General features: G+C 38.8%; 1 protein-coding gene across 2 annotated transcripts in view; it reads right to left on the bottom strand.

Annotated features, from left to right (window-relative positions):
• Positions 1-12484, bottom strand: part of ARHGAP10 (Rho GTPase activating protein 10) — a 248028-nt gene that overhangs the window by 85224 nt on the left and 150320 nt on the right. For both annotated transcript variants that reach the window (XM_006081762.3, XM_023754958.1), the window contains exons 14-15: positions 11453-11527; positions 5210-5297 (exon numbers count right to left, since the gene is read on the bottom strand). In XM_006081762.3, the coding sequence (XP_006081824.1) occupies positions 5210-5297; positions 11453-11527 (163 nt within the window). The remainder of the gene's footprint in view (positions 1-5209; positions 5298-11452; positions 11528-12484) is intronic.

Here is a 12484-nt window from a genome sequence, read left to right as displayed (position 1 = left end):
CAGGCTTTAAAAGTTCCTGTTGGTGAAATCATTTTACTAAAAACATCACAAAACAGCTCATGGTCCCCTCACATGGGAAACTGTTGTAATGAACACACTGCTAAAAGTCAAAATCAATCAGAGGGCTGGTATTCAGCCCTCTAAGTACTAAAGTTAAAGAAAAGTTCCCTCAAGTTAGTAGAAGAAAGAGGGAGACACCATATGCATGTCCACTGTACATCTTTTTTTTTTTTTTGTCCAGTCCCTGGGAGGTGGTTTTGCTTCTCGTTTTAGTTTGCCATTTGGGGGTTTGGTTACTTCCCTTCCACAACCTCCAACCTCCCATCCCCTAAGGTGGCAGGGTTACTTGCAGCAGAATTCAAGGGCAATCGTGAGAAAAGCTGTCTGCAGCTCTGTGCCATGCGCTTGTGCCAGCTGCGATTCCAGTCCAGGCAGGCTGGCTCTAGCGCCCACGCTCTCGACCATCACAATGTATTTATTACTCCTTGTGCTGAAAGAAAAGCATTTGCTTAGGCCACAACTGGGTAGTCAAAATGAGGTACATTTGGCACATCACCAGAAAAAGTGTCAAATCCTAATGACTACACTTTCAGTTGCTAAACATAACACAGGGGAAAAGATCGGCAACCTTTCAAACCTTCCGAGGCACCTGCCAGTTCATGTTCATCACTTCATCACGTTCACGCAGAAGGTGGGTATTGTTAGGAGGGAAGTTGTAGGACACATATAGGGTCTCATAATGTTCTTCTGTAAGTGATGTTTGCTTCAAAGTGGGGTTTGACAGGATGCAGCAACGTGATGAGAGAAAAAGGCAGAGAACGCAACACAAGACCAGGGCCATAAGAAACAAGCTACAGTGTGTGTCAAGAACCATTAAACTAATTCCTCACACAAGGGGTTAAAAAAAGAACTATGTGGAGCAGTGGGAAAACATGCCATTCACTACAAAATAACTGGATTTTTGTCTTTAGTTATCCCACCAATAATTGAATCACCTTGGTCAACCCCTTACCTATACTAGGCATGAGTTTACCAAATAGTCAAATGAGTTTAAAGCTTCCCCCTGGAGTGGCAGCTCCCTTTGCTAGTCAGTAACATGCAATTCCTTCTATGCTCATATCCCTCTCCCCTTCTTTCAGTCATGCACCTAACACAGGCGCTCTCAACCTCAGCACTATTGGCATGTTGGCCATCTGGGGGAAAGAATGGGCTGTCTCCTGCACTGTAGGATGTTTAGCAGCCCATCTCTGGCCTCCGCTCATCACATGCCAGTAGCACCCCCACTTCTCCTGCAATAGTGACAATCAAGAATGTCTCCAGATATTGCCAAATATCCCCTTTTGGTGGGGGGAGGGGGCAAAATCATCCCCAGCTGAGACCCACTGCTCTCATATTTGAATGACAGGTACAGCTCTAGATGCTGGGAATTCTGCAATGAGCATGAAACATAAGACGTCTGTCTTCAGGAAGCTACATTCTAATCCCAGGGTGGCTAACAAGATTCATTTTTACTGTAATCCTCATCTATATATGTCAAGCACCATTAATAGCAAATTAGACATAGGCAGGTAGATTTAACTTGTGTCCTTCTATAGACTAGGGATAATAATAATGTACTTCATTGTTGAAGAAAAAAAGTTTAAAGTGACTAAAAACATCTGGCTTAAATAAAATACTCGAAAATATGTAATACACACCAGAACCTATTGATATATTTTAATTTCATTAAAAAGTAGAACAGCCAGACAACACAGGCCCCCTGATGCAAAAAAAAACAAAGAATATAGCACCACTATGATGCATTCTTGCAATATGTAAATGTTCTTGCAATAAATAACCTTAACCTCAATCTAATTAAGTCTATAGATTAAACTAATAGTTTACAGGAAATATGACGGCTAGGGAAACATGTTAAATGACACCATAAGGACATAAAATACAGCCATAACTTAAAAACAGAAAACTCTTTTAATAAATGACCCAGGTTCACCAAAAAAAAAAAAATGATGGGGGAAGGGTGAGGGTGCAGAGGGAAGAGAATGTGCAGATTAAAAGCAACTTACTAGGTATAGCAGTTAATAATGTGGATTTTTTTCAATAGATGGAGTTACACATATGTTGATATATATGCAATTTGATATGTATGCTATTTTATTGTATTGACAAGCTTCAAAACTTCATATGTCAAATTTTCTGAAGGTGTTAACATCATAGATATTTTTACGCTTAAAAATGTCGAATTTCATGCCAAAAAAGGAGCATTTGTGGGAAGTTTTAATTCATTACTTTATTTTGAAGAAAAGTGCTGCTGAATACTTCGGGAAGCTTATGGTGAACATGCTCCATCTCAAGATACTTGTGAACGCTTGTTTAAACACTTTAAAAGTGATGATTTCGATGTGAAAGACAAAGAACGTCCAGGTCAATGGAAAAAGTTTGAAGACCAACAATTACAAGCATTATTGGATGAAGATTCGTGTCAAACTCAAAAACAACTTACAGAAAGATTAAACGTTGCTCAGCAAACAATTTTGAATCATTTACAAGCAATGGGAAAGATTTTAAAGGAAGGAAAATGGGTGCCACATCAACTGAACGAAAGACAAATGGAAAACCGAAAAGTCATCAGCAAAATGTTGCTTCAAGAGCACGAAGTCTTTTTTGCATCGAATTGTGACTGGCGATGAAAAGTGGATTTATTTTGAGAATCCCAAATGCACAAAACCATGGGTTGATCCAGGTCAACCATCAACATTGACTGCAAGGCCAAATCGCTTTGGAAAGAAGACAATGCTCTGCGTTTGGTGGGATCAGGAAGGTGTGGTGTATTATGAGCTTCTAAAACCAGGTGAAACTGTTAATACTGATCGCTACTGACAACAAATAATCAATTTGAACCACACTTTGATTATGAAACAACCAGAATGTGCCAGAAGACACGGCAAAGTAATTTTGCTTCATGATGACGCACAATCACACACTTCAAAACCAGTTAAAGACACGTTAAAAGATCTTGCCTGGGAAGTATTAACCCACCCGCTATATTCACCAGACCTTGCTCCTTCAGATTCCCACTTGTTACGATCGATGGCACATGCACTTTCTGAGAAGCACTTCAAAACATACGAAGTGGAAAATTGGGTCTCTGAATGGTTTGCCTCAAAACAAGGAAAGTTCTATTGGGACGGTATCCACAAATTACCTGAAAGATGGGGGAAATGTGTAACTAGCGATGGACACTACTTTGAATAAAGCACTTTTGATGTTTCTTTTGAAATTATCGTATTTTCTTTGATTACAAAATCTGCCATTATTAACCAGTACACCTAGTAAAACACATCAACCAGGTTCTGGTCAAGCAGCTCAGTTGATTAGAGTGTCATCCGCACACACCAAGGCTATGGATATGGTCGGACACATACAAGAATCAACCAATGAATGCATAAATGAATGAAATAACAAATTGATGTTTCAATGTTCTCTCTCTCTCTCTCTCTCTCTCTCTCTCTGTCTCCCCCTTTCCTCTCTCTATTAAAAAAATCAATAAAAAAAAAACCCTCACATATCAACCAAGTAAAATGTGTTGGCACTGTTTAAATCCTGTAGTTATTAAAACAAATATAAAAAGACTTTTTGAAAAAAATTAGTAAAAATGGAACAAAGACTAAGTACTTGATTATATTAATTTTGTTAGATATAATAATTATATCCCTCTTATCTTTTCTATATGGTCTTTTTTAAAGTATATTTTTATTGATTTCAGAGAGGAAGGGAGTGGGAAGAGAGAGATAGAAACATCAATGATGAGAGAGAATCATTGATCTGCTGCCTCCTGCACACCCCCTACTGGGGATCGAGCCAGAAACCCAGGTATGTGCTCTTGACCAGAATTGAACCTGGGACCCTTCAGTCCGCAGGCCGACACTCTATCCACTGAGCCAAACCAGCTAGGAAATGGTCTTTTTTAAAAGTCCTTATCTTTTTTGACATATATGTTCAAGTATTTATGGGTGCAACAACATGATGTTTTACAAAATCTTTAAAGTATTAACCAAAAAAGTGGCAGGTAGGAAGGCTGATGAAATATGAAGGCAGCATGTAGGTAATGAAGAAGGCAAGATAATGGGGCCATGAGGATCCATTACACTAATCTCTCTGCTTTTATATTGAAATTTTTTAAATATGTAAATTTTATATAAATATGAAATATGTAATAATAAGTTGATTCTAATGTGCTCATTGGAATGCCAACAATATTTACCTGAAAAACAAGCCTAGGTGTTGGACAGAAGAACTGACCCCGCGGGAGCTGTCATGTTTGCCAAAGAAAAACCAATGTCCTCAATAGGACCACAGCTAAGCACTGCTGCCAGGATTTTTTAGAATTATATTTTTATTGATTTCAGAGAGGAAGGGGGAAGGAGAGAGAAATATCAATGATGAGAAAAGATCATCAATCCACTGCCTGCTGCAAACCTCCTTCTGGGGATCGAGCCCACAACCCAGGCATGACCTGGACTCGAACCTCAATCTCCTGGTTCATGCATCGAAGCTCAACCACTGAGCCACACCAGCGGGGCAGCTGCCAGGACTTTTTTCCCATTGGCTTATTCACTTCTTTTTGTACTTCTTAGGTATTTACTTTTTTATCTAACCTTAAGCTTTTTAATCATCAAATTCCTCTATTTCTTAGAGAAAGTTTAATGACTCACGGAGATGATGAACCTTTTTCTAATTCTAGTCCTAAATATTTTCTATAATAAATGGAAAATTGAAGTTTATCTTAAAACCTCAATAAGTAAATTTCTTTTCAAATAGCTCTGCATTTGTTTTATCATTTCAGCCTTTAAGATCAAATGGTTTAAATTTAAGCTTTAAAAAATCATTTTAGCCAGAAAAAAATTCAGTGAATGCAATAAATAGCTTTCTTCCTCTATTGTTTCATAGCATTTACATCCTAAAACTCACATTTACAATAGACATCTATTTCTACACCTCAGTCTGCCCCTCCGATTCTCTTCTGTTGCAATTTACCTACCTGATGTTCCCCTACTTAACTCACTTTCTGGGACATTATTGGCTACCTCATACATGTTCTCCTTTTAATAAGGTTTAACTTGACTATTAAAATGTCTGTGCAGAGTCGGCATCTGCTGGGTTGGATGTCCACATCCCCCCTGCTTCCCTCCTGGTACTCGGAGGAGCTTACCTCAAATACTGCTTCAGGGCACTTGTTATTGTCTTCACTTCCCAATCGCTTGAATTCTCCAGGTCCAACTCATTGCAGGTTTTTACATCTAGTGAGCAAGCAAAAAAGAAAAAATAATTAAAACTTTGAACATTCAAAGGCCCTCTTGACTGGCTCACAAAGCTTTCATTTATAAGTGGCCAAACCACAAATAATTAATTCTGTGGTTTCTTATAAAAACATTATATACCATTTCTTATAATATTGTAAGCCATGACCTAGCATTAGACATTTCTAACACTTCAGAAAATCTGTCCTGGAGATAAAAATAAGAGGATCGGGATTGGGCCGAGAGTAGGAAAGAACTGGACATAGTATAGCATTTCAATAGTGACCACTGCAAAGCATGGATAGCTATTGTTATTATTATGATCAATATTATTATCATTATTCAAGCTGGGACTCGGTAGCCATGGTTTAGAGAATGGGGCATTTGCAGTGTCTGTATACTTTTGGTTGCTCAGGTGGCACTATAGCTGTCACACTGCGTTAGGACAGGAAACAGGCAGTGTTGTTAATGGCAAAATGACTATTAGAATAGCAAAGTCAGTGGGATGAAAGGATGAGTTTGGTCCTGCATGTCTAAGATTTGTACTCATCATATCATATTTCTGAAAATTAATACATGATCAGTCAAAATAGAAATATGATGACACACAGACTTAAACCGTCATTTATGGGTACTCTTTCACATTAATATTAGAATTGATACACTCATCCACGAAATATTTATTGGAACCCCCTGTGTGACATTTCTGACGTTCATTCTAAAATTAAACTAGTTTTCTTTGTCCTGCAAATGTGTTAATGATGTGTTCTACCAAATGGTCTTTCAAATAGCTAATAAACTCAAAGAAGACATGAGGCTTTTTTAAAAAAGAAAGAAGAGGAGGAGAAGGGAAAGAGGGAGAAAAAGAGAAAAGGAGGGAGGGAGGGAGAGAGGGAAGGAGGGAGGGGGGAAGGAAGGCAGTGGATTCTGAAAAGGAGAAAGTCAGTCCTGGATGGTGGGGAAGGCCAGCCCTCTGAGCTGGGTGGCATCTCTGACCCTGGTAAGGCTGGGCTACCATGGCTCGTGTGGCATGGCCACAGGGCAGAGTGCAGCGCTGGGATCAAAAACCCGGGCGCAATCTCTGTGGAAACCCCACTGCACACACATCAGTTCCAAACCCATCTGAACTTGAGGCCCTCACCTGCAGAAAGGGGGTCAGGTAAAAGCTCTCAGAGAGCAACAGAGCAAATCAGGGATGTGTATGGATTTCCACAAGTTATTAAATGACTAGGTAATTACCCATCACTGAATCACTGCAAGTATCAGCAGTCAGTGGCGGTACCGGCCTCCGAGGGAGGGAGGAGCAGATGGGTTATAATGAATGATCTCAAACAATCACTATAAGCATGTCTGCCTTTCTGCACGCCCCTCACGCAAAGGAGAAAAGAGGAGATTCGTGGAGGGGACTTTCTTTCTCCCTCACTCCAGAATGATGTTTCAACTAAGACAAAAACAAATAAAAAACTCGTCCTTTCTTTTCCTCCCTTACATTGTCTATGACGGGGGAGGGGGGGGTAACATCATGTTAGTATTTCCTCTTTAAAAGCACTAAAAAGACAAAGCTGTCAAAATGGGACCACCACATGATGTCATCCATGCCTCTTAAAAAGTTTTAGGCTTGGGTATGAAGAAGGATGGATGACAACTCAATGTTATTCTCGAACTTTTTGAAAATCAAGTAAAACAGGAAGTGATGGTTATTTCAGCCATAACAGCCTACATATGAAGTCAATTACTCAAAAGTCTGGAGACTTTTTAAAGCGCTTCAGCAGTTCTTGATTACAGCAACTGACAGCGGCATGCAATAAACTACAACAATGGCAACTGACACTGATTACATTTTGATCAGTTCCTACCATTCAGGACTCATTTGTTACTGAGCTTGTCAGACAAGCCACAGGTACATTCGAGAAATCAAATTAGGCACCCTGATTAAAGGTGCAATCCTTTATAACTGGGGCTAAATAATTCTGTTCTAAAGGCTTTGCCAACCAATTACTTCAGTAACTGAATATTCTCTCTCTCATTACATCAATTATTTAAATCTCATTTTAACATACAAGTCAGATAACATATTCAATCAACTTGCTCCCAGAAAATCACCATTTTTAAATCCTTCTGAAGGAAAGGCTTCTAAATGAAATCTTTTATTTTCAGCTTTCTAACAAATTATCATTCTATATTTTGAGAACCATATTTTTTTTCAATGAAAAAAAAAAGCCATCCTTTGAATTCATGGAATAAAACGTAGCTGCTACCTCAGGAGTAATAACTACATTGTGTCTATGGTACTGATCCTCCCTTAAATGTTACTGTTTTCAAATAACTCAATCATCATAGCAGTTTTTTTTACAATCAGTGGATGCACTGGGACTAGATAAATGTGTTAATAACTTATTTGGGATTCAAACTTAAAACGCATTGGACTGTTACATGAGAATATATGTCCTATTGTAAATAAGGTAAACATTTTGCTTCCTTTCTGACCAAGGGAACCACCTGGTGGATTACTTAAAATTTTAAATTAACAAGCACAGATCCAAACAGTTGGCTTTTTATTTGGATTATGTTTCATAATTTTATAACTAACCAGTGGTCATTTTTTTGAAACAGGAAATTTCCAGCCCAACCTAAATGTAAGTGTTGGCACTCACTGGGTTCTCATTTTAAAGTACTTAAGAAGCACAGTGGTTGAGTGAATTCTGAAAATGAATTTTTTTTCAGCTATTAGTTTACTTTTTCACGAATCTATGTGGAAAAGTTGTTCTACAATGTAAAGAAGCTAATTTTTTAAGCAAAACACTTCTAAATTAGTTTTACTTGTTTTCTATGGTTCTCTGTCTAAATTTAAAAGCATCCAATCTTTTTTTGCAAATTATATTTATGTAGAAATAACCACCACATTCACCAGCACACACAAGCTACTATCACGTTTTCTCACAAGTTCCCCCCTGCTCTGGTATTTTCATTCCAAGTGGGGAAAAGGCAGAACATGTGAAATTCTAACTTTTCTCAGTTCTAAACTACCCATAACTATTGTAATTAATCTGTTATATTCTCACCCCACTTACTAAAAAAATGACTCACCCAAAGACACCTCATCTGATACTTCTCCCTGCCTTTCCCAACTGCTCTCTCTAAAAATCAAACCAACAAAAAACCCAAAACTTTTTTTGAGACCAAGTGCGCCCTCTGTTGGAGCCAAAGGGAAGGGAAGGAAAATCATCTGTGAAGGGAAGGAAGGCAAATTGTTCACCTGAACATTTTCTCTTGGGAACTTAAGAATTTTTGTCCAGGGAAAACTAGGGGGGCGCTGTGAATCCAGCAGACCACTACCCTCCGTGCCCAGGCCTGGAAGGGTACTACTGACTTTCCATTGTCAACTGCCATTAGTATTTCACATTGGCAGTCAGACAGGAGAGAAGGGGTAGAGAGAAGGGGGAAGGGGAGGGAGGAGGGCAGGAGGAGAGGAGGAGGAGAAGAAAGAATAATAGAAAGATTTTTTTCTCTTTTAATCTTAAATATGAATGGGGGAAACATACGGAAAATGGGAACAAGTGAAGAAAACTTGCAAGATTTGAGCAGGCATCCTTTCTTTCGAAATCATCCAAACTTTTACATGTGAGTATTAAGGAATACTCAAAATATTTTAAACAGTACAAAAAAAATGTATGTAAAAATGGCAATAATAGAAAAGTAACACCAAAGTAAGAATTCCTTTCCAAGAACTAAAAAACTAAGTAAATCAAAGTTCTTCTTAAAAAGTATAAGATGACTTGGCACTTTTTCTCAGATACTTAAAAATTATATCATTTTTCATTTATACAAAGAAAAATGCATTACAAACAAAAGGTGCTTTGAAAAATTCAAATTTGAAATAAACATTACCTGGAGGAATAGTAATTTTTAAAACTAAGTGCACAGTACTACAAATGAGCAAACTTATCAGAATTAATTATCTAGAGAGGGAGGAAACATTGATTGGTTTAAAAGTGCAAAGTTAAACATCTGGCAGACTCAGCCAATTTTTTTTCACTAAGATATATAATCTTAAAATAATGTATAGAGATGGGGAAGTTGGAGAGAAAGAATGTCTATGAAATAGTTCTATACACGGCTGTTCAGAAACTCTAAAATCCTTTTTTTTTTTGGAAGAAGTATAAATTATTTGAATTTGAACACTTGCTGAATCAGAATGAAAGTAAAGACGTATCTTAAAGAAACTGTAAATTTATTAGGAAAGTGGGTAAATCTGTTCTGTTAAGAGCTAAAGTTTGAGTTGGTGAGAAAGTAATAATAAAATAATATTAATGCTAATAAAAATCCAAAATTTGTGATTGACAATCTTAAACTCATACCAGGAATTATTTATAGATTAAGTAAAATAATTTATTTTACAGCCCCTTTAAATGAATTAATACTTAATACAAAACGAACAAGCCAGCATCTTTCCCTCACATCAATTTTCTAACTTCCTCTGTTTGCAGAATACCACTGATAACACAGTCTTTTCTTTGCCAGCAACATAAATGAGGCTGTCACACTTGAGTCCTGGACTTCTCTATTCTGAGTCTCACGGAAAGCAAAAACAGTTTTCCAGGTCATGAGATTTTGAGGGCTTCGATTATTTTAAAACACCTTGCAAGTTAAGGACTGTCAATGAGACATTTCCCAGGAGCAGAGGAAAGAAACTACCCTTGGAGTTCAAGAATACAAATCACGTGGGATTTTGTGAAATTAAGAACAAATGGACAAATTTGGGGGCAATTTAACACTTCGGGGTGGCCACAGAGGCACCCTGTTGGAACTGACCCTGAATATGAACAGGAGATAATAAAAATAGTGGCAGGATCCTTAGGACCAACTGACTGCCACAGTGTGTGCCTGTCAGCCAAAACCCCCCCTTCTGAGAGCAACAGCCTTCCAGTTCTAATCATCATAACACCATCTTGGAAATGAGAAAAGTGTTTCTAATTTTAAAATGAACTAAAAGCAGATGCTATAGTCCCATTAAACTCTTCCAGCTGCTACTGAACCACTGGCAACCTGAGCCTATTTAATTTGGAGACCGCTAATGGCAAACGGGAAAATCTGACTGCCAAAACGGCAACCCAAGTTAAACCAGAGGCAGAAAATAAAGCAGCTCATGGGAGTGGATGTATTCTAATGAGGTCTCCAACTGATGATGGGAAACTTCTACCTGTGGTTAATAGCTTAAAAAAAAAAAGGTTGTTGCTTATTAAATCCTTAATTCCAATACAGCCAAACAAGCAATCCTATCTGTGACATCTCAATTGATGGTTTTATTCATCCTGGTTTCTGCTTCCTAAAAATGAGTCTTTGCTACAGTGCTTTAAGATGCAGACAGGTTTTAAATGCATCGATGGTACGCCTGAGGGCACTGTGAATATTGATTAATTAAGGTGAGATATCACATTAATTAATATTTAGCAAGGTCCTAATGACACGCAGGCCCTCAAGCTTGATGAGCTAGCATCACTCCTCCAGAGGCAGTCTGCTCTGGGGTGGGAGGAGAAGCGGGCATCTTACAGGTGGCACTGCACTGGCAGCCGTGTGCAATGGAAAAGCGCTTTGTCATCCCAATAATGTCTGGGGTGATGAAACGCATTCACTTTCTGGCTTCCTTTGGTCTGCGATGCCAAAGAACACTGTGTTATCAGCACAGATGGGGCGTGCATGGTTCTGGAGGAGAGCCTGGTGCAAACTACAAACAAGTCCCTGTGAATACCAACGGACCCCTGAGAACCAAACTCTTGTGTCAAATGACAGTTTGGGAAGCTCCGTAAAAATCAGCACCTCCCCGTGGTCTTGTCCAATCACATGGACTGTCAGGACTCTCGACAGCCAATTTGGAAGCCACACAGAGGCCTGGCTGCTACTTTCCTGTGTGATGTGGAAACTTAATGCTTTGCTTTTCTTGCATTTTTTAGTAAGTCAAGGGGAAGTGGGTAATCTGTGCTGATGCAAACACTAATCCTAATCTACCTCTCAGAGACAACTGGGAGAAAACTAAGCTAGGCAGCAGAAGAGAATGGATTCGCAAGTATGCTGGGACGTGACTATGAAACATTAATTCGTGACGTCAATGAACATAAACAAATCATGCATGGAAAATGATTAGAAAAGAGGCATACCCATCAACATACTGAGAAGTCTCTGGACCTTTGAACTCACCCCCACAACTCTGTACAATCCTTGGTCATTTATACCTATTGGAAGAGACAAAACGTTAACAAAATACGAGACTGTCATGTTTTAAAATCTGTCAACAAACAGTTGCTTTCAGAAATCTTTGCTAACTCACATTAACAGCATTCCTGTTGAGTATAAAAATAACGTTTGACAAAAGCAAGTGTTTACTAACTTGTTTAGCAGCTTGGTATTCATGAGTTATGGTTGGAAAATCATGTCATAAACAATGTTCCATGTGGACAAAATGTAATGAATTCATGTCAATGAAATTAGTTAGGCAGTATTCATGTATACCAATATAGTGTAAAATACACAACTTTAATGTTTATTATGTGTACTTATTCTTGACATTTTCTTCTTTAAAACTTCAGCCTTTTATAAGTAATATGGTGCTTCCACGGCCACTGTGGCTCATTTGGTTGAGCGTCGTCCTGTGCACAAGATGGCTGGCTCCATCCAGGTCGGGCCCAGGCCCAGAGTTTCAGGCTCGACCCCCAGTAGGGAGCGAGCAGGAGGCAGCCAATTGATGTTTCTCTCTCATTGATGTTTCTATCTTTCCCTCTTCCTTCCTCTTTCTCTAAAATCAATAAAAAAACATAAAAACTTTTAAATAGATTCCTATCTAATAAAAGAGTAATATGCAAATTAACCATCACTTGGCAATAAAGATGGCAGCACCCTCAGCCAATAAGGAGGGAATATGCAAATTGACACGACAAAGATGGCAGCACCGGCTGCAGCCATGGAGACCAGGTGGGAGGCGGAGGCTTGGCTTCTTTGGTCACCCCAGCCGGCTCGTGGCCGCTGCCCAGACAAAGCCATAGTGGCAGGGCCGAGGCAGAGGCGGTTAGGGGCGATCAGGCTAAGGAGGGGGAGTCTAGTTGGGTGTTGAATATGGCCTGTTGTGGGAAAAATTTGTTTTTTGTTTTGTTTTCTGTTGTGGGACGGTTGTTTATTTTTTTTTTTTTTGTGTG

This window comes from Myotis lucifugus, unplaced genomic scaffold (assembly GCF_000147115.1).
Source record: "Myotis lucifugus unplaced genomic scaffold, Myoluc2.0 scaffold_1, whole genome shotgun sequence".
NCBI classification, from domain to species: Eukaryota; Metazoa; Chordata; class Mammalia; order Chiroptera; family Vespertilionidae; genus Myotis; species Myotis lucifugus.
This window is presented reverse-complemented; position numbering and strand designations above follow the sequence as displayed.